The sequence below is a fragment of the Bacillus rossius genome, chromosome 17 (genome assembly GCF_032445375.1).
Source record: "Bacillus rossius redtenbacheri isolate Brsri chromosome 17, Brsri_v3, whole genome shotgun sequence".
Taxonomy (NCBI): Eukaryota; Metazoa; Arthropoda; class Insecta; order Phasmatodea; family Bacillidae; genus Bacillus; species Bacillus rossius.
Window position 1 is genome coordinate 39,307,175 of NC_086344.1, and position 20,595 is coordinate 39,327,769.

General features: G+C 39.3%; 1 protein-coding gene across 1 annotated transcript in view; it reads left to right on the forward strand.

Annotated features, from left to right (window-relative positions):
• The window catches only part of LOC134540662 (SCY1-like protein 2), a 251,173-nt gene that overhangs the window by 219,750 nt on the left and 10,828 nt on the right, over window positions 1–20,595 (forward strand). The window contains exons 12-16 of the mRNA XM_063383534.1: window positions 3,193–3,361; window positions 6,264–6,445; window positions 10,043–10,284; window positions 13,285–13,344; window positions 17,022–17,039. Coding sequence (XP_063239604.1) covers window positions 3,193–3,361; window positions 6,264–6,445; window positions 10,043–10,284; window positions 13,285–13,344; window positions 17,022–17,039 — 671 coding nt within the window. The remainder of the gene's footprint in view (window positions 1–3,192; window positions 3,362–6,263; window positions 6,446–10,042; window positions 10,285–13,284; window positions 13,345–17,021; window positions 17,040–20,595) is intronic.

Consider the following 20,595-nt stretch of genomic DNA (forward strand, 5'->3'; position numbering starts at 1 on the left):
AATAACCACAGGAGAAAAGCTACAGTATTTTGTGGAATACCTTGACACGAAATGTGTTCTTGCGAAATGTGGGTGTCCCTACTCATGGTTAGAGACCGGCAAATTTTCGCGGGTTCAATGACCTCCAGGATAAGACACCAACATCCTCCACACGCTCGGGCGAATGCCAACTGTTCATTGGCTGTTGACTTGTGAGTCGTCTCGACTGGGTGGCCTGTGATTCGACACTTCTATTGAGTGATGGGTTTCTAATTGGCCCTCAGTCCTCCAGATTAACGGTTGAACCAACGACAGAAGCAGCACTAAGGTAAAATTATTTGAATTTTAGCATAACACGAAATGAACCCGTGAATTTTTCAGGTCTCGAGTCATGGTAGATTCCTTGCTAAAGCTTACGTTACAAAACTGCTTGCACCTGGGCTTCTTCTTGCTGTACCATTTTCCCTCCGCCCCCTTAACATTTCCTTCGCATAAGCTATGCCTAGTGTCAAGAATCAATCTGAAACATAAATTCCTATTGTGTGATGATGGGGGGGGGGGAGGAAATATGAATTTAAAAAATATAGGTTATTAAATAATATTAGATTTTGAAATACTATAGATAAATAGGCACAAGAAAATATAGTTTTTTTTTTAATATTTTTATAGCAATACTGCAAACATATGAACATAAAAAAAAAAGATCAAGATGATATTCAATCTGTTGACTTTTACCACACACATACTTTTAGATTGCCACAGTAGTTCATTCAACTTATTGAACAGCTCAGATAATTTTCAATTATTAATATTTTCAACTAGTGACAGATTCATCATCTAAAGGTCTGGGTATAGTAGTGGATACTTTATTTTACCTACATCAAAAAAAAAATTACTCGTGATGCAAAAATAAATGTTTTGTTAAGTTTATAATATTGAGTCATTGAGGTTTTTTTTTTCATGGCCAAGGTTTTTTTTTTTTTTTTTTTTTTTTGCCACTTGAGAGTGTGCAAGTGCTCCGCTGTGACATTCTCGGCCTCAGCACTGACTCAGCTTGCAACAAGAGTGCCCCAGCGTCTGCACACGTGCCGTGGTGGTCGAGTGGTCAGACCACTCACCGACGGGGCTTCATTCCAGGTGGGAAGGCAGGGGGATTTCCATTTCTGCACCACTCAGGCAGGAGCATGCAGAGATTTATTGTGGAGGAGGGAGGGAGGGTGTAAGAACCCCTTTGCCTGTTGTTTGCTTTCAAATTCTTTCCATTTTTTTTTGGTGGGGATGGTAGAATAATTTTCAGGATTTTTAAGGATTTCTTAACCCCTCCCCCCCTCCTCTTCCCAACGTATGCCCCTGCACATGGGCGAAAATTCCTGAGGCTTGTTAAGTATAGCCTTTATGAAAATGTAACTCATTTTTTTTACCAAGCGAAGTATCGCGATGGTAAAATTGTTAAGACTTGCATTCGGGAGAACCCCTGCCAATCCTGTTTACCGTGGATTCCCGTAGTCACTCCAGGCCTGACACAAGCTGGGACGCGTTCTTCCACAACACTCCTGGCTTGCAATGTACGCATCAGTCTCTCAGGTCGACTACCAAAACACAAGTCGCCTCCCCATCGAAGCTTTCCAAGAGGGGGCTTCATCCCCCCCCCTCCAGTGAATGGTTTAAGGAAGGGGGGGGTCACGTCCCCTCCTGACGTCGTGAAAGAAATATGAGGGATCTCGGTGAAGGCGGTATGTTATTTTGAAATAAAGCAAGGTGAGTTATAACAATACCCGGAACTCCAAACCTCCATGGAAGTGATGCATGTTGAGAATGAAAATGTTAACTGCCCAAACCCCTTGTTGTCGACATAAAGTTTTCAAAAAAAATTGATTATTTTTCCCCTTTATTTTTTAAATCCCCTCCCGAATAATACATATGCACCACTGATAACCAACCCCCCCCCCCCCCCCCATTTTTTTCCCACCACCCCAAATTCGCATCACCCCTAGAAAAAAAAATAAAAAAAGGATAAAATAAAATCTACTTCATATTTTTGACAGCATTTCAGACATCATTAATTTCTTGAAATATCCTTTGAAGAGGCTATCTACTTGAACATATTAATGTGAAATAACCGAAAGAATCTTAAACGATTGGAATGGAAATGAAATAAATCCACATATACCTACCGAAATGAGTCGAAAATCCTAATATAAAAAAAATTACTTGATACAATACAAATGAAACTACAATCTGTACCCAAATGTAGAAAAATAAATCAAATTAAGTAAAATTACATGAGAAAAGCATCAAATGAACCCATTTATAACAAAATAAGTGTACTTTAATAGAATCGAATTTCAATGGTTAAATGCTTGGATTGTAACTAAATGAATCGATCAGCTGGAAGGCACTGCACGCCCGCCTGGCCACAGCTCGGAGCGGGGCAGAGTCGGGGCAACGAGGCAGGGTTGCCTCACCGCGAGACACTCCCTGGGGGAGCACCATCAGCAGGATTGCACCGGCCGGCGCCTGGCGCAACTCGCGTGTGCACACGGTTCCCTCCGGGACCACGTGCTGTGTCTACAGCATCTTCACTTCACTTCACTTCAATTCACTTGTTGGTTTTTGTGGCATCGGGGAGTTTCAACTCCTGCACGTTGAAAAGTAACTAACTTGGGTCGTTACACCTAATTAAAGGCTACTGAGAGAGTTTAAGCCTGAAGTAATTTTTTAACGTACTACCTTGCGTCTACTGATTGAAGGTGAACCTTGTGATTCGGGAACTATGTACAGGATTCCACTACTTTTACAACTGTTCACCGAAAAAAAAAAACAATTTTTCTAAATAAATCCACCAATGTGAATTTATTGCGCTACACCCTAGCACTGTCACACTGTCATGGCGAGACTGTTCATGCAGGAACAGAAACCCTCGGAATCTGTGCAACAAAGTTACGCTTCCTACATCATGCTGAGTTGAAACTACGCGGTGATGTTCCTTACATTACATCGCCATCAACGGGAGCGAGGTTTTTCCGAAAAATCAGCTCCCAAGGGTGATTCGGCCCGGGTAACACCAGGTAGTCAATTTATGTGTGAGTGTGTGTGTGTGTAGCCTCTGTACAACCATTTCATTTAATTCCCTTACCTTGCATGCAGTTCTGGCGACCCAGTGCGAGCTGCCGCCGGCAGGCAGGAGTCTCACGCCGCCTGTCGTGCTCGCAGACATATACCGGCTGATGCTGAGCGACAAGAAGTACGGGCTGTCGGTGAACCTGATGGCGACCCGGGTGATGCCCTCGCTGCTGCCCCAGACGGTGAACCCCTCGCTGAACCTGGAGCAGTTCACCAACCTGCTGGAGGTGCTGCAGGAGATGCTGGACCACATCGACAGGTGGCGCTCCGTCCGTCATCCCCACTCCCTCCCCTCCATGGGCGTCGCAAGAGGGGGGGGGGACTTCAATTGATTTAGTTGTTGAGGAATATCCATCCCCTAGAAGAAAAAAAAAGTGGGGTGTCCAAGGGTCCTCCCCCAGGAAAATTTGGGTTTTGAAGGTGCAAAAACGTGGTTTTTGGGAATTTTTCTTTCCTAAATATTCTAATAATACGTAGTTGGTTGCAATATATAATTTATTTTTTTATAAAAAAAATTTTTTAAGAGAACAAATTTAAAAAAAAAAAGAAACAGTTAACATATCTCTGTATTCGGTATCGGACCTGATTTTGATTTTACACGAAGATCTAATTTAAAAAAGTGCTCACGTTACCACGTTTGGACTAAATGCACCATGCGCAACATATGGGTTGTATCACAGAAATCATGTTTTTAATATAACTACGAAACTAAATATAATATTGGAGGGGACGAAATTGAAGACTTTTATTATTGGGGGGGGGGGGGGGACGTGGTTCCCCCCCCCCCCGTTCCCCCCGGTTGCGACGCCCATGCGGCAAACCTCTGATGACTAGAGACCAGAAAAATTTGCGGGTTCAATGACCTCCAGGATAGACTCCAATATCCTCTACACACTCGGGCAAATGCCAACTGTTCATTGGCTGCTGACTTGCGAGTCGTCTCGACTGGGTGGCCTGTGATTCGACACTTCAGTGAGTGAGGGTCTCTAATTGGCCCTCAGTCCTCCAGATTAACAGTGAACCAATGGCAGAAGCAGCACTAAGGTATAATTATTTGAATTTTAGCATGACACGAAATGAACCCCCGCGAATTTTTCAGGTCTCTACTGATGACAAGGGCCATGAAAATTTCACGAAAAGATCCCGAGAGTAGCTGGAAGTTAAAACACTGTAGCATCGTCTGTGTTTCGTGATTGGGCGAGTTACTTTGAGGTGCGTGTCGATTGTCACAAACAACCAATCACACTGATTCAGTGCGTGAAGCAGACTCGTCCTTAGTGGCTCGTGCAGACAAGGCAACGACTTCTCTCGCAGCAAGGGCCGCCAATCACAAGGAAGAAACCGCTGGTGTGGGTATACCTTGTTGCAGTCTAGTAGGCGTTCAGATTTTTTCGCGAAAATTTCCTGCCCCTACTGATGACACATTCCCGACATTTTGGGGAAGAAAACTTTCATTTCCACTGATAATAGTTAGTTGCTAATAACTAGTGACAAGGCTGTAGGGTGAATTGTGATGAAACAGGTCACCAACACAATATAACATTGGAACGCTAGTTAATACACCATTTTAAATGAAATCGATTAGCAATTTGTCAAATTACAAAAAATGTTATCTTTGAATGTAATTTATTTAACACGAAGTTTGCACAAAAATGTATGAACTAAATAGATTGGAAAAAAAAATAATACAGTCGGACTTGGATAATTTGAAGCTGAAAGGACAACAGGAAAAATTTTAATCATCCAAGATTTCGAATTAGACATGCAAAAAATAATCAGTCCCACCTAAAAATTATAAATGTTTATTTACACCTAAAAGAGAATGAATTGCTATTCAATCAATTGGTTTTTTAGAGAATAAAGTTTTTAAAAAAATACAAAAAAAATATGTGTACATATGTACCATAATGTATAAAGTTACAATAATACAATGTTGTACAATAACATCGATTTTAATTTTAGAGAAGTCTAAAGAAATTATGTACAGTACTGTATAAAAGAAAAACACTCCAGCTTTTGGAAAAAGTTCGAAATTTTTATTTGATTTTTAGAACTAATTTTTTTATTTAAACAAAATTCTCGAGTTTATTTATTAATTTATTAATAATGATTTAATTATATAAGTACATAATGTGTCAGTCAAAATGAGATTATTTTGGGTGAAATAAGTACTAAAAAATATTTTAGTTTTATATTTGTATGAATAATACACTATTTTTTCAATAAAGACAATATATAAAAATAAAAACAAAAGATTAAATCTCCTGTTTTGATAACAAGATTGACCTAAAAATAAAACCATATAATCCTGTTCCTAACAATAACTATCAAAAATTCAAACTAAAAATCGCAATTCATTAGCACAAACCCACTTCACTATTGAAACAATACTGCAATTATTTTACTGCTCTTCTGTTGGTAGGGGTGAAGTCAATGCACATGGTCTAAATGCTGATATAGGTACTAGCGAGCAAAAAAGGAACGGAGGGAAAATCTTTTTTTACACTTAGACGGGGCTGGGAAGGAAGTGTAAGTGGAAACTGATACATCTCAAAATAAGTCTCTTCTATAAAATAAAAATTTTTCAGTAACCTCACCATTGGAAATTCCCTCTTGACTATTTCCTGCTGTCGCCGAAAATCCCCTGACTTTTCCCAGGTGTTCCCTGTTTTGACCTGTCGCTATAGCCATCATAACAATTCACTTTCACCAAGCTACTGGAACAGTGGCGTAGCCAGGATTTGTGTATGGGGGGTGTTAAGATGCATGCCCGCCCCCCCCCCCCCCCGGGGAAAATTTGGATTTTAAGGTGTAAAATAGCGCCATTTTAAGCAGTTTTCGGTACTTAAATTTAAATATTGTAATGGTAAAAATTTTTATTAATTTTAATATGAAATTTGTTTCAGTGATGAATAAGAAATTAATTAAATATTTGGTGCTAAGGGGGGGGGGGGAGTTGAACCCCTAAAACCCTCCCCTGGCTACGCCCCTGTACTGGAAGAGTCCAAGCGGAGCTCGCGGTAGCTTGAGTGAAGGTGAAGCTGACAAACCCAGACCTCCTCCAAGCGACGACCGGACGTTCCCTCTTCCCGAGACTGGGGGGGGGGGGGGTCGTACAGAGTCGCTCAGTCCCTTCAGCGCGGGGTCACGGCTGTCGGCAGGAACCAGCGCAACAAGCTGAAGCTGGACAACCTGTCGCTGCCGAGCCCCGAGCGGCACCGGCCGCTCAGGCACCAGTTCAGCTCCGACAACATGCACGTGCCGCCCTTCAACATCCCCAACCTGCGCATCGAGCAGCGCAAGACCTCCAGCGCCGAGGACATGGCGCGCAAGAACTCGGCCGGTCAGTAGCCCGCGCGCGGCCTCGTCCCGGAGCGGACACTCGGCATGCATTTCGATAAGGGACGCACCACAACGCTGAAATACAACAACGCTGAAATGCCAAATTGACCACAACGACGAAATGCCAAATTGAAAACAACGCCGACAGCTAGAAAACTGCTGTGTACCACAACGCCGAATTTCCACAACATAGAAATACCACAACGCTGAAATGCCAAATTGACCACAACGCCGACAGCTAGAAAACTGCTGTGTACCACAACGCCGAATTACCACAACGCCAAAATACACTAACGCCGAAAAATGTCATTGCAGGACTGCCACAAAGGTTAGGTTAGGTTAAACTAGGTTAGGTTAAACTAGGTTAGGTTAGACTAGGTTAGGTTAGGCTAGGTTAGGCTAGGTTAAGTTAGGTTAGGTTATATTACGCTAGGTTAGGTTAGGTTATATAAGGTTAGGTTTGATTGTGGTATTTCGGCGTTAAGGTACATTTAAGAAACACACACAAGTTCATTCAGTTGTTATTTCGGCATTTTGGTACACAGCAGTTTTCTAGCTGTCGGCGTTGTGGTCAATTTTGACATTCCGGCGTTGTGGTATTTCGGCGTTGTGGTAATGACCCATTTCGATACACTAGGAGCGGACAAGGCTGCCAGATGTGTATAATATGGGTAGCCCATGTATCCTGCTTGCATAGCCCGTGTGTCTGTATGATTGCGTACAGTGAGAATGGTCATATAATATCTATAATTATTGTAAAAATTCTTAATTTTCATTTTCACTCTTAACTCGTGATACACCTAATATATGTATGTCTCCCTATTCATTGTTAAGTCACAGCAATGGAAAATTAATAATTGTACTTGTTGAAAACTAATTTTTTCAACGGTTTTGGTGGGTTTGAATTTAATGATATCCGATTTATTGTATAACTTCAGAGACCAAGCGGTATAATATATGTTTCTCTGTACTGGCAGCCCTGTCCTGTCTGTAATGTTACTTTATTTTAATAATATAGACATATAACAGTGTTTCAGTCTGGGACCAAGTCATGGCAATCAAAACCAATCTGCTCTTTCTTAAATATCAAATCTCAATTTTAAAAAATTGGTTCAACCTTGGCAGTTATTTTTATAAAAATAAATCTATAAAGCCAAATCATGCAACTGTGAAGTAAGTATAAAAAAATTATTCGCAAAGCCCGGAGTTTGTTCGTGGTTGCATACCTGCATCTATTTCATTAATTTTTTTTTATCTAGGCATGAATAAATTGGGGCTTAACCTTGTGCGGACATAGGGGGTCATTATGAACACGAGAAGCGATGCGATGAGAATGGAGCACTGACGGAACGAACGCGCGAGCAAAGCGGGAGCACCCCTGGAAAACCCACAGACACACGGCGACGTCTGCCAAGTTTCTGGGTTCGACCCCGCCGGAAACTGAACCCGGGTGACGGTGGTGGGGGCCGTGATGTCATCAATAAACCACCGCCACTTCTTCAGTTGGGTTCACTACTTAAATGCAGTAAAACCCTAGTTAAGAAAATTTCCTGCATAATAAGTTTTAAAAAAATGTGCAATTTTACCCATTTTAATAAAGTCTCCCTGTTAATTAGTCTAAATTTCTACGCACCTTGAGAATTTTCTTAAGGAGGATTTACTCTACCGTATTCAGATATTTTACGGAAATACCTACAACACTCCATAACTAGCTTGTGTGTAAGGCATTCAGTACATTACATGTGTAGAGGCGGCACTTCTTACATGTGAAACATGTGCCTAGGTAGATAGTGAATGTGCTGAGAACCTAACTCATTTTTGTGATCGAGATGTCAAGAAGTATCACCTCCCACCAAAGCAATCTGGGTGAAAATCCTGTATTTTTGTTTTTCTCAGGGCACTCATGGTTCCCCACCCACGCATTCCGTTGCTTCTCGTTCATCGCTGACAGTCCGGTGTAGTCAGGATGCATATCCATATTTCAATCATTCATTCAAAAAATAAATAAAATATAACATTGATTCACCACAAAATATAACATTCACCACAAAAATACTGCATAGTTCCACATTCATGGCATTAAATTTACTTATTCATGGCAATACAACGTTTATTCTCACAACCATACAACTAAGCTGATTTAAAATGGAAACCGAGACTGAAGGTAACTTGCAGAAATTCAACCACAGATCACTTATAGTCATTACATTTAACTTTTATTTTAGCAGTACAAAAATAGACTCAATAAAAAATTTAAAATGATGGTTTTAAGTTAGTTTATATAAAGTTTTTAGGTTTAACATCAAATCTAAGATAAAGAAGTAATAGGAGAAAATTGCTTTCATTTTTAAATCCTACCTTTTAAATGTATTTTCTTCAACCAAAAATATTTTAATCCAGACTGAGTATTACTTAACTTTCAACTTATCCACAGGTAACCAACATGCATTTAGAAATTTTAGTTATAAATTCAAATAGTCTAAAATTACATGATTTGGGCATATTGTACTCATTTATGTAAATTTTTTTTTATAAATCGGTTCATTATTGCTTCAATTGCTAGCAACATAGCAAAGACTTGTTATAACAAGCAAGGGTTTAAATGTAAATTCACTTCAGTGAAAGTGAATAAAAATGTTCAATTGAAACCTAATGTGGTCATTCTATTTAGTGGCAATTAGCTATAGTGAAAAATTATTTTGATATCACCAGCTGTTTTTTTTTGGCAAGGTTCCATGTATGCTTGTATCTCTAAACCTAAAAAAAAAAAATGTTTTTGAAAACACATTGCAAATCGTGCATTGACTACTATGAAGTCATTGATGGTTTTGTTCGAACACAACCGGCAGGCCTGAACGCTTGTTGACTCTGTGACTGTGGGATCGACGGGCGCTCAAACGAGCCGGACTTGTTTCCTGTGCACAGTCGCGCTCGACCACGCGCGGACTCTGTGACAGTCGAACCTACACGCTCTCTTCCGCAGTAGTGTGTGCGCACGCCTGTCCGTGTCTCTGGACAGCGGCGCACACAGAAACTATTCCAGGTGGCTGATGCCGTGTTGTTTTTTGTACAGAATAATGTAACCCCCTACGCTTGAGAAAGGGAAATGATCTTACCCACCAAATTATATCATTTAAAATAAAATAAAACTATTTCTAAATAAGAGGTTCCAGCTAAAAAAAAAAAATATAATTAGGTGTGGTGTACAGTTTGATACAAATTATTTGAAATTTGGTTTTTCAAGGTCGAGTATCGCTCCTGATATTCCAGTCAAGACGTCATTCTGCACGAGGAATCGTCGTGTGTGTGTTGAGTAACCGACGGACATGTCTCAACAAAACATAACCTGTTGTTGTTGTTGCTTTCATTTCAGAGTTTTGAGACGGGGTCCGAACACGCTGGCCCCTGTTTTGTGTGCGCCCCTGTTCTCTCAGATGTGTAGCCCTGTAGCCCTGTAGCCCTGTAGCCCTGTATCCGTGTAGCCCTGTAGCCCGGTAACGCTCGTGTGTGTGCTGCTCTGTTCCTCCCCGCCACCCCGCCCCTCGGTGTCGGTGTGTGTGGCACCGCCCTCTAACGCACGCAGACTCTGGCGTCCTAGGGGGCTGGTGGTTCGGGGCCTCGCCCTCCTCCCCCGACACCAACTTCCTGAGGGTACAGAACGCCTTCCCCAACCGCCGGCTGTCCGACAACGCGCTCATGATGCCGCCCAAGATACGCATCGCGCCGTCGTGCGCGTCGTCTCCCGGGGGCACGCCCGGCGGGGGGCTGCCCATCCGGCGCCACTCCAGCATCGGGCCGCAGGAGCGGCGCGGCTCCGCCATCAACCTGTCCCCGCCGACGGTGAGTGACCTCCGTGCCCTCCGTGTCCTCCACAGACACTGCCGACCACCCAACCAGGATTAAACCCTGACGCGATCAGTTGCCTGGTGGAGTTTTGATGTATTCATGAGGTGTCAGCATAATAACATGCCAACCACCACCACCACACAGACTCCAACCACACTGGCCAATCATGACGTGGCCTTCAGCAAAGATAGGAGGGGCAGGCGGTGCTGATCATTGACTTGAATGTCAAACTGTCAGAACACAAACAAAAAAAAAATGTTAAAATGTACCGGGTATTTTTCGCTCACGCTCCAACTTGCGATGTACTAAAAAAAAATGAAACGTCTGCACGTAAATCTATTCAGTCACCATCCGAGTTAAATCAAAAAATATTTACAATGGTGGAGTTAATATTTGGTGGCGATAGGTAGGAGGTGTTGCCGAAAAAAGAGGTTTCGGTTCGGTTGGTTTTTGAAATAAAGCTGACGCCAAGATGAGTTCTTGTCCCGGGTCGGAAACTAGTTACGTCCCTGATCGAAAATTCTTTAACTTGGTCTTCTATGGCTCGGCGCGTTCTGTGCTCTGTCTCCACGGGAGCCTGCCTGCCCTCGGCTGCTGGCTGTTTTAGTTCGTTACTCCCTGTTTTCATTTCAGTACGCTGTTTCATGTTTCCCAGTGGGTAAACTTTCACATTTCATACTCTCACAAAACTACACGTAAGTTCGATAATACGGCAGAATCGCTAATCCAACATGGCCGTGTCCTTCAATGTATGTAATTCAGAGCGGACAGTTTAACAACTTCACTAACAGGATTCATAATAAATGTCGAGGAGGAAAAGCTGCAATGAAATTTGTCTCCGCTCCTGAATAATGCTGATCACACCATTAGGCCGAATGCCTTTTACATTAAACCTTTAATGTTGGCAATTTAAGTGTTTCATAAGTGATCAAAAGTTATGACAATTACATACGTATAATTGTACGACAAATTAACGTGTTCTTGTTTCCTGAAGCTTTTACTCCAACAGGCAAAAATCAAACAGATCTGTTAAACTTGAACCTACCTTTGCTGTTGCAGAATAGACACGTGCCACTGTTTGCAGACGGATTTACAAACTTTTACAGTTGTCAACAACAAAAGTGATAGGTAATACTTCGTATGTAACCAGTTTTGTGTTATAAATGTGAACGCAACTCGAAAAGATCAATTTTGAGAATTTGGCACAAGCAGCAGCAGTTACGCAAGATAAAATGGAAATTATAGAACAAGTTCTGAGGCAACGGAAAAAAACGTACTCTTGATGTTGAGACAAATTAAAGTAGGCGCACTTGAGCTATCTGGTATTTTGTTATTATGTTAGCTTAAAAGAATGTAACGTGATAATGTACCACTTATGAAACTGTTATTTTCAAATATCAGTTTCAATCATTTTGGTCATCATGTATGAGAAATCGTATTAATGAAACATTTACTTGTCATGACATATTTACATATTCATTCCAACTTGACGAAATTGTTCTGTGTTACAGCTGTTGAGTTTTATGAAAAAGGTCCCGGAATGAATTATCAGAGGAAAATCACATTATTACACTTTCTACCGACTCATCATACATGAGCCTCTGTCTGCCTCAGGCGCAAGTTACGTCCTGGGCATCTTTATGCATAAATAATTAATTTTTTCAACCTCATCGCCACCACACACCTTTATGAATCAAGAATAAATACCTTTCGATCTTAACGAGGTCAGGGACCACTGGTTTGGCCGGAGCTCGTAACGAACAGCGTAGGAACAGTTTACCCTGCAAAATGAACACACATATTTTAATGGTTATTTAAATACTACGATATTCATCATTAAGGCCCGTTCTACAGCGACAACTTTTGACCCTTTCCAGAGCATGTACTAGAGTAGTTGCGCACCATTTCAATTTGCATGTATATTTTGTGCAACTATAAAATTAAAATTGAGCTATGTGAATGTATTTTTGAAAATGAAAAGTAGGCAAGTAGGCACAAAATAAATACAGTATGTAGCACAATGTAGATTGCTTCATATTTAAGTTAATTTAATATTCACAGCAATTTGATATTTTGAAACATCTTATATCAAATATGGTGAATATATTTATTATGAAATTCTTCACTTTAGTCATTATTTAAAAGGTGGTGAAACCATGTTAAAAAGTTATGTGAAATGAAAAAAATAAATATATGCTGCATTTTGCTGCATTTTTCTGCATAGTTAGCAGTCAGAGTCAAATGTAAAGAGCTGAATACTTTATGGAACTGAAACTTTTCAGGTTCAGATTCATTTCTGCTGGCTGTGTCATTTTCAGAGAAAATTATTTTGATCAACTTAAATTCTTAAAAAATTTCACAAATTTTAACATCCACGAAAAATAAAAAAATTAAAATACTTCCCTTTCTTTCTGTGTTCCACAATTTTTTAAAAAAAAAATTTGACTTTGAATAGCTATTTCTGCAAAAAAAGGTTTTTTTTTTTTTTTACTTTATGTAAAAGTTGCCTGAAAAGTCTACCATGGTATAAGAAGTGTCATGTAATTAACACCTGAAATGTAACTACGCAGAAAACATTTCAGAATCAGAATCGATGATTATGAAATGTTAAGTCTTGTATATATATTTTTTTTTAATTTAACGAAAGAATGGGTGGTATGGTATGTATTGGTCACGTTTCTCGACCAAACTTTCAACCAGGGGCGGCTCAAGGAAGACTTCTCGGGAGAGGCTGTCGGCCAGAGAGAGATTGCCGTTGCACAACATGTCATTGAACAAGTGAAAGTGTTCAAGTGAACACCAAATGCATAAATTTAAAAAGTGTAACATCCGGGCCCTCCCCCCCTCGCCCTAGAGCCGCGCCTGAACTGAACCTTGCGTCGTCGGAATGCGGGGCGAGGTGAGTGTGGGAGTGCCTGTGCCTTGCCGTGCCGTGTGGCGCCGTGCCGCGCAGCTGAACGAGCGCTTGTGTTTCTGTTGTTTCCTCCCCGCCAGGGTCTGCACTACAGCTCAGTATCGAGGGAGGGCTCCACGCTATCCGTGCCGTCGGCGTATGTAAGTCCCAGCCTGCCCGCGCGCGCACCATGCGTAGAACACTAGCTCCGTCCCGTCCCCCCCCCCCCTGAGCCCGCCCCCCCCGCGGCTGTCCAGGGGTTCCCAGCCCGCGGCGTTCTCTGGGCTCACGTGCGACCCCGAATCATTCACGTACAACGCACGCGATTTCAAATAAACTCACTAAGCTTTATATAAAATGTATTTTTCCTACTAAACAAGAGTCCTAAGTGATCATTTACTAAAGCCCGCCGCACACGGCACAATATTCCTTACAATATTGTAAGCTAGGAGTCGCACTGGCTCCACTACTTGTTTCTTCACTCAAATTCAAACTGGATACTAGTAGCTGTACTAGCTGGGCTACTGGTTTTGCGTAATAAGACTGCGTCCTATTTCCGTTGCTCGCTGTGTTCCGATATTTAAGGAGTGGCCAATCAGAACTCACGAAAACAGCACGAGGGGTTGTTTACACTTTTACGCGCGCATGTCGTGATAAACATGGACGGAAATAAGTGGAATAGTGGCCAACTCCTCGTTTTAATAAATGCATACAAAGAAGAGCCTTGTTTGTATGCAGTATAAAATGTGAATTATCATAATGAAAATTTGTTGTGGAGAATATTCTCTTATCAAAACTAGTAAGGCAGCTGGAATCGTGTGCAGCAGAAACTTGTAGCGCACCTAGTGTTTCAGCTTGTAGCCTACACAGTACAGAAACCAGTAAGCATTCTAGTAAGCAAACTAGTAGAAAATATTGTACCATGTGCGGTGGGCTTAAGAACTTAAAGGCAAATAAATATTTATTTTAGTCCTACCATGCACTGAAATCATTAAATCATGTGGTATATATTTTTTTTATTTATTTCATATTTATAGGTTAATCGTTCGTATGTAGCCTTCATCTTCAAGTAATTTGTTTTTAGTACATCATTCATTAAATCAATTTAAAATTACTTTTTTTTCCCCAATCAATAGGAACCTGAGTTTAAAAATTTAAATGTTTTATTGGTGTGTGAATGATGTACTAACAATAAAGTATTTGAAGAGGAAGGCTACATACAAATGGGTAACCCGCAGATTACACCACATGATTTAATGCTTTCAGTACATGCTAGGAAAGACATAAAAATTTGCCTTTAAGTTTATAAATAATGACTACTTAAGTAGAAAAAAAACTTTAATAAACAATTAAATATGGTTATAATATGAAGTTATTTAAAATTATGTGCAAAAACATGAAATATTAGACACAAATTAATTCAGGATACCATCCCCTTACACAGTACTGAACGATGTAAATAAAACCTTGTTGCATCAAATTAATCTTCTTGTCTCGATAATTTTTTTCAATCATGGTGTTTTCAAAGTAAATATTATTTTCTAATAAAACATACAAAACATTTACTTGCAATTTACTAAATTTAAGATATTTTCTCGGATGGTACAAAACCTAAAAAGACACTTGTTTCTATATTTCAAGACCACGTCTTCAATATTTTTGTCCCAAATGTAAGCTAACTGGTCAGTCTCAGACAGACAGTAATGCATCATTTTCCATTTGCTTGAGAAACTCAGTTCATGAAATGTTTTGTAACCAGTATTTTCAGAGATGTATTTACCACAAACATAATTTGTAAATTCTTTCTCAATGATATCCAGTTCCCATTAAATGATATTCTTAGTAGGTTAACATACAGAAAATATGCTTATTTATCTGTTTATTTGTTGGCTTTTTGACATTAGCATCAAAAAGAATTGTCAATTTTCACAGCCATAACGAATGAGAACACAAGAGAAACTCAGAAGGACGGAGCTATATTCTTACCATGATGAGTGTAACGTTGTTCACAAGTGTTGCAATTCATCTTCTCTTTTTTTCCCCTTTGTTCCCCAGATACGTGTACATGTAAGTGACAGTGCATCACGTGTGTGTGCGTGCGTGCGTGCGTGTGCGTGTAAAGCTGTCATCCTCCCACCCGGAGCTGTCGTCCCGTGCGTCTTGTGTTGCATGCCTTCTGTCGTGCTCTCGTCGGCGTGCCGTCTCTCCCTCCGCGCGTCGTGCCGTGCGTGATGCGTGTGCGTGCTGCGGCACAGTCCTGGGGCCCGTTCATGAACCACGCAAGGAACGCAACAAACGTTCGTAAAGAACGCAAGTCGCAAGATGTTACCAAGCCTTCACAAAAAAAAACTGAGAAAACAGTGGAAAACAAATTCATACCCCTGGGCTTCTTTTGATAATGAAATTTTAATAAAAAAAAATATTGCCAATAAATTAAGTGTTATGTATTCTTTCACTGCGTGATCGTCATGGGCTTCTACGCACAATACATCTGCGTCATCAACAGTTTTCGGAACGCTTGGCCGTCGTAAACGCGAGCCAAAATGCAAGCAAGTCGTAAGTTGAACCATACTTGTGTTGCATTACTGTGCTCTTGCAGTTTATAAACCCGGGTATTCTAGAATGTGATTGCTGAACATGTTGCACATAGCATTCTTGCACTCTTGCGTAGTTCTTAAACCACCCACTACAGCGACTGTAAACATTTACGACATATTCAAGTCTACAACTCAAGAATTAAATCTTCATGGTCACAAAAAACATAAGAAAACTAATCACATAACACTAAAACTGGAATCAAAAAAATTTCACTGTACCTATATACTACATAGTATTGTTTAAAATAATATTCATAAAAATTTAGTTCGTACAATACTTAAGACCAGTAAAATATTAGGAACTGTAACATAATTATGCTTGTTCTGCTACTTTGGCAGGTAGAATATAAATCAAGATTCAAAGAGAAAACACTAATGAACAGATACACGCATAAGAAATCACAACAAAACAATTTTAAGAATTAAAGATGGATGGTGTTGACCATATTCATATAATTATAATATGAATTATGGATCCTACCCAAATTGCAAGGATATCCAACTTGAATGACTTACACTAATGATTTCAAAACATAAGGCAAACACTATCCATGAAAAAAATTATAAAATTAAATGCATAACTTGTCTATAAAAAATTTGAATCGATACCAGAGTTAGTGATAAAACTACGTATTTCAATTTGACCATCCAGTCTCTATACAAGCAAGGATACTGAGGTTGACAGACATGTCAGTTCGACAAAAAAAAATTCCAGATTAAGTGTGATGAAACCACGGATGCCATATTCAAAAATGTTTAACATCTTTACAGCGTAAACCTTTTCGCTTGAACCACAAACCAGAGTTTGGCTTTGAACTATTGACCCCCATCACAATCTATACCTCTCAACTTTTTGCATTAACTTTCACAAATACTTTTGCTGGTTTTTTTTTTTTTTTTTTTTTTTTTTTTAAAAAGATGAGAAAATGAATTTCGAAATGAAGCAAGTTTCATGATATACTAAAATTATTGTTTTTTAAACTATTTTATGTTTGTAGTCACATTCTTGTCTGATGCAGTGTGGTTACGAGGTTGCAATGAACGAACCGGTGTGAACGTCTCTCCTCTGTGATTCGTACCTCCCTTGTTCTTGTACCAGGTGTCGCAGCTGTGTGCGCTGTCCGTTCCGTACTCTACAGTCCGTTGTTCTTTTGTCTCTGTGTCCACTGTACTGTACTGTTCTGTTCTGTAACTGTGTGGCTTGGTAAACTGACTGTTGCTATTCGTTCTCTTCTGTCCAGCTTGCACGGAGCATGATCGTGAGTACCGACCCGAGTCAAGCGGACACGAGTCTCTCGTCTGCGTAGCGTAGCCAGTAGCGTAGCCAGTAGCGTAGCCACTAGCGTAGCAGTAGCGTAGCTCTTGTTTCTGTGTGGTAGCGAACTTAACCATTCGTGATGATCAAACACTCCACCTTAAACATTATGTAACATTACATTTCTCATAGTTCATAGACACGCAGCACTCAAGTATGGATGGGAATAAGGGTGAGTACAAGTCCAAAAGATGCAGAATTACATCAAATATTTTGTCACCCTTATATTTTATAACATCTTCTTTTTCTTTGTATAAAATACAATAGTTATCATACTGTCCTGTCCCGTACTGTCTTAAAAATAAAATAATCTTTTTATGTTTTTGACAGCTTCACATTTCCCGAATGCCAAAACTACAAACCATTCTCACTATCGAAAACCTTCTCATAGCTAATTCTAGAAGTTTATTAAACTTATAAAAAAATAACAAATAATAACTTTGTGGAGCCAAATAAGTGTAAAATTGCCTATTGTGATTGCTCAAATAAAAAACAATAAAACTTTGATTAACCACCACTACAATCACTCTTTAACCATGAGTTTCTGCTATTCGTCATCATGTAAAAAAAATTGACACATAATGAGATGACGGATTATTTTAAAGTATCATAGATTTATAGTAGTACATATGTATGTACAGTATACATTCTATGTGTGCATTAATATTAGTACATATATGTATAGAAGTATATATATATTGTTTTGTAAAATTAAATATAATATGTAAGTATTATACTCTTTTAAAGGACTCTTATTTTTATTTTCGTTCCAAGCCGGCAGGAAAATCACATTACTGTACATTCAGTTAAGAGATTTCTGTTGTCTATTCAGTTATCCGTCACCCTTGGTCTGAACGATGACGGTTAATCAAAGTTTAACTCTTAACTGTAAGTGAATGTTCATGTGATTTAATTGTTCTAATTAATTGGAATAAATCATTACCTTGTGTATCACCACCGTCTGAATAATTAATGCAGTCAAGTTATCTGTACTGCATTTCAAACTGAACAGCCTTCTTGAAACCACTTTTGGTATCACTATTGGGATAAATGCTGGTTGCTGAAACACACATATAATGTATCTGCCATGTGAACAATTGTTTACGACTACTACTAGTTTCCGTAGCGTAGTGTTTCTTAACATGGAAATAAGTGTGCCAGTAAAACAATGATGATGCTGTTGGAATATATTCAGGATACAAACAGACAAGTTCATAGTTTTAGTAGATATCGTGAAAACATGCTGTCAAATAGAATCATGATTACTTAACAAACTAGAATTGATATCGCTGTCAGATATTTTGTACATTTTATTCATTCAGGCTACTGAAAGAAACAATTTTTAAAAACAAATTCCCATTATGAGTATTGTAAATTATTACTGTTGTGGTACCACTAATGAACTTAGTGAAATTACCTAATATTCATATTCAATTTTGATTAGTATCTGATGAGTGGTCCTCAGCGGGAATAACCAAAAACCAAAATATTACCACTTTTAAAGCTCTGAATATCAAAACAAATTTATTATATTTGCATCTAAAGATCTCAATATCTTATTCGAAAACCAAACTAAAGTCATATAAAGACTGAAGTTTCAATGGTTTACTCAGATCAACTGTAACAGCGTACTCATATTTTGACATACACACATCCTCGAAAATCTCTATATATTTAATTATAGTTGCAACTAAGTTACTGAACAATTTGAATTCTGGTGTTATTGATAAGAAACTTGAATGTCAGAAAGATCTCATGAAACACAAAAAAATTGAAATTAAATAGTATCATCAAAGGACTGTGACTCAGTAACATATGGAATTCTTAAAGTAACAGTACAATACTAGGCAGAACCTATGTTTAGCTAATTTGTCATATAACTGAAATACATTGAAAATCATGTCAATTCATAGGTAAAGCCATTACTAGCATCAAAGTATCAGCTTGTTTAACATGTCAGGACAGATTGAAACTTGTGATCAAATAGTATCTAGGTCTGTAACTAACAAATCACAAACAATAAATTCATGTAGGTACACTATAACCATTGATTTAAGCTTGAAGTAGTTTAAGTAATCAAATTCCCCCATTAAGTTATAAATACCCTTGTACGAAAAATCAATTCCGATCCTCAGCTAGAACATCAATTCATTGCTGGAGTAGGACTTAAACTATCTCTTTATTCCGAAAACTGGAAATAGAATTTTGGTAGAATTGTAGCCGGTTATAGAACCAACTGTCTGTGAACTGGAATCTCTGAAGTTCTGGTAGAATAGTACAAATGTAGAAACTTAAGTCACAAGTACATTATATACTTAAAAAACTTGAATTCTTGAGGGAAAAGTTAAAATTAATTACTTTGTGATACCAAGGACTTGGTATTAAAACAGTTCGTAAATTCTTGAAGTAATTTATCCCTCAAATAAATAAACACATTGAATTCCAGAAGTTACTTCTGTAACAAAATATTTGATGATTTGGATAATCTTCTTTAAATAAATTGAATGGGGCACTACTTTACAGTGATCTATGTCTGCCTGTTGGTATTCTTCTTAGTATCAATATACTTTCTTGATTAAATGTTGCTACACTTTATCAGCTTTGAAATTTGTCATTTTATAAAGAGACTTAAATAAATATGTTTTGCTCCTTTCAAATCTAAGATATAATTTTTTTTTTGTTTTATAACTACATATTTTTACTAGTGTTCCAAATAGTAACTCTACAAAAAAAAATTATTAACTCAATTTACAGAAACAAAATGTAGCTATTACTTTTCCTTACTACAAATAACAACATACAGGATGTAACAAAATTCATGTTACAACGCTTGAGGGTAGAAAGCTCTTATTATTTGCAACCAATTTAGCCAATAAACATGCTGCCAGAAACGCGTAGTTAAGCCCCTGTAGCCCCAGAAAGAGTCAGCGTAGGCAACCCGTTGGGCTTTGTGCAAGACAGACGATGCTGTGGTGAATTACGTGTTTACGATGGCGGGCAGCGCTCGAGAGGACTGTACGATGTCGAATGCTGACCCCCACCCTTTTTACTTCCGTTGGTGGCGCCCTCACCTCTTTTCTTCCGTTCGTGCCGTGCCATAGCACTGCGCAGCGTGACATCGCAGTGTCGCAGTGTGTTTTGAAATCACCGGTGGTCTGTCGTTGACTGTTCTGTCGTACAAGCAAACTCGTGGTGTCATTTCTTTCGCTGTGGTTCTGAAAAGGGCGACATTTTAGTGGAGCTCAATGGAGTACACGTTTAGTGAGTACACGGACATGCTGCTAGTTTACGGGGAAGCTAGACAAAATGGACGAGCCGCCCGTCGTCTGTACGAAGAACGATATCCGGGTCGTAGGATTCCAGCTCACACCATGTTTGCAATACTTACTCAGCAAATGCGTGATACTGGTACATGTGCCGTCACAAGACCAAATGCTGGTGCTCCACGCAGGGTTCGTACTCCCAGTTTTGAAGAAGATGTACTTCAGAGATTTGAGGAG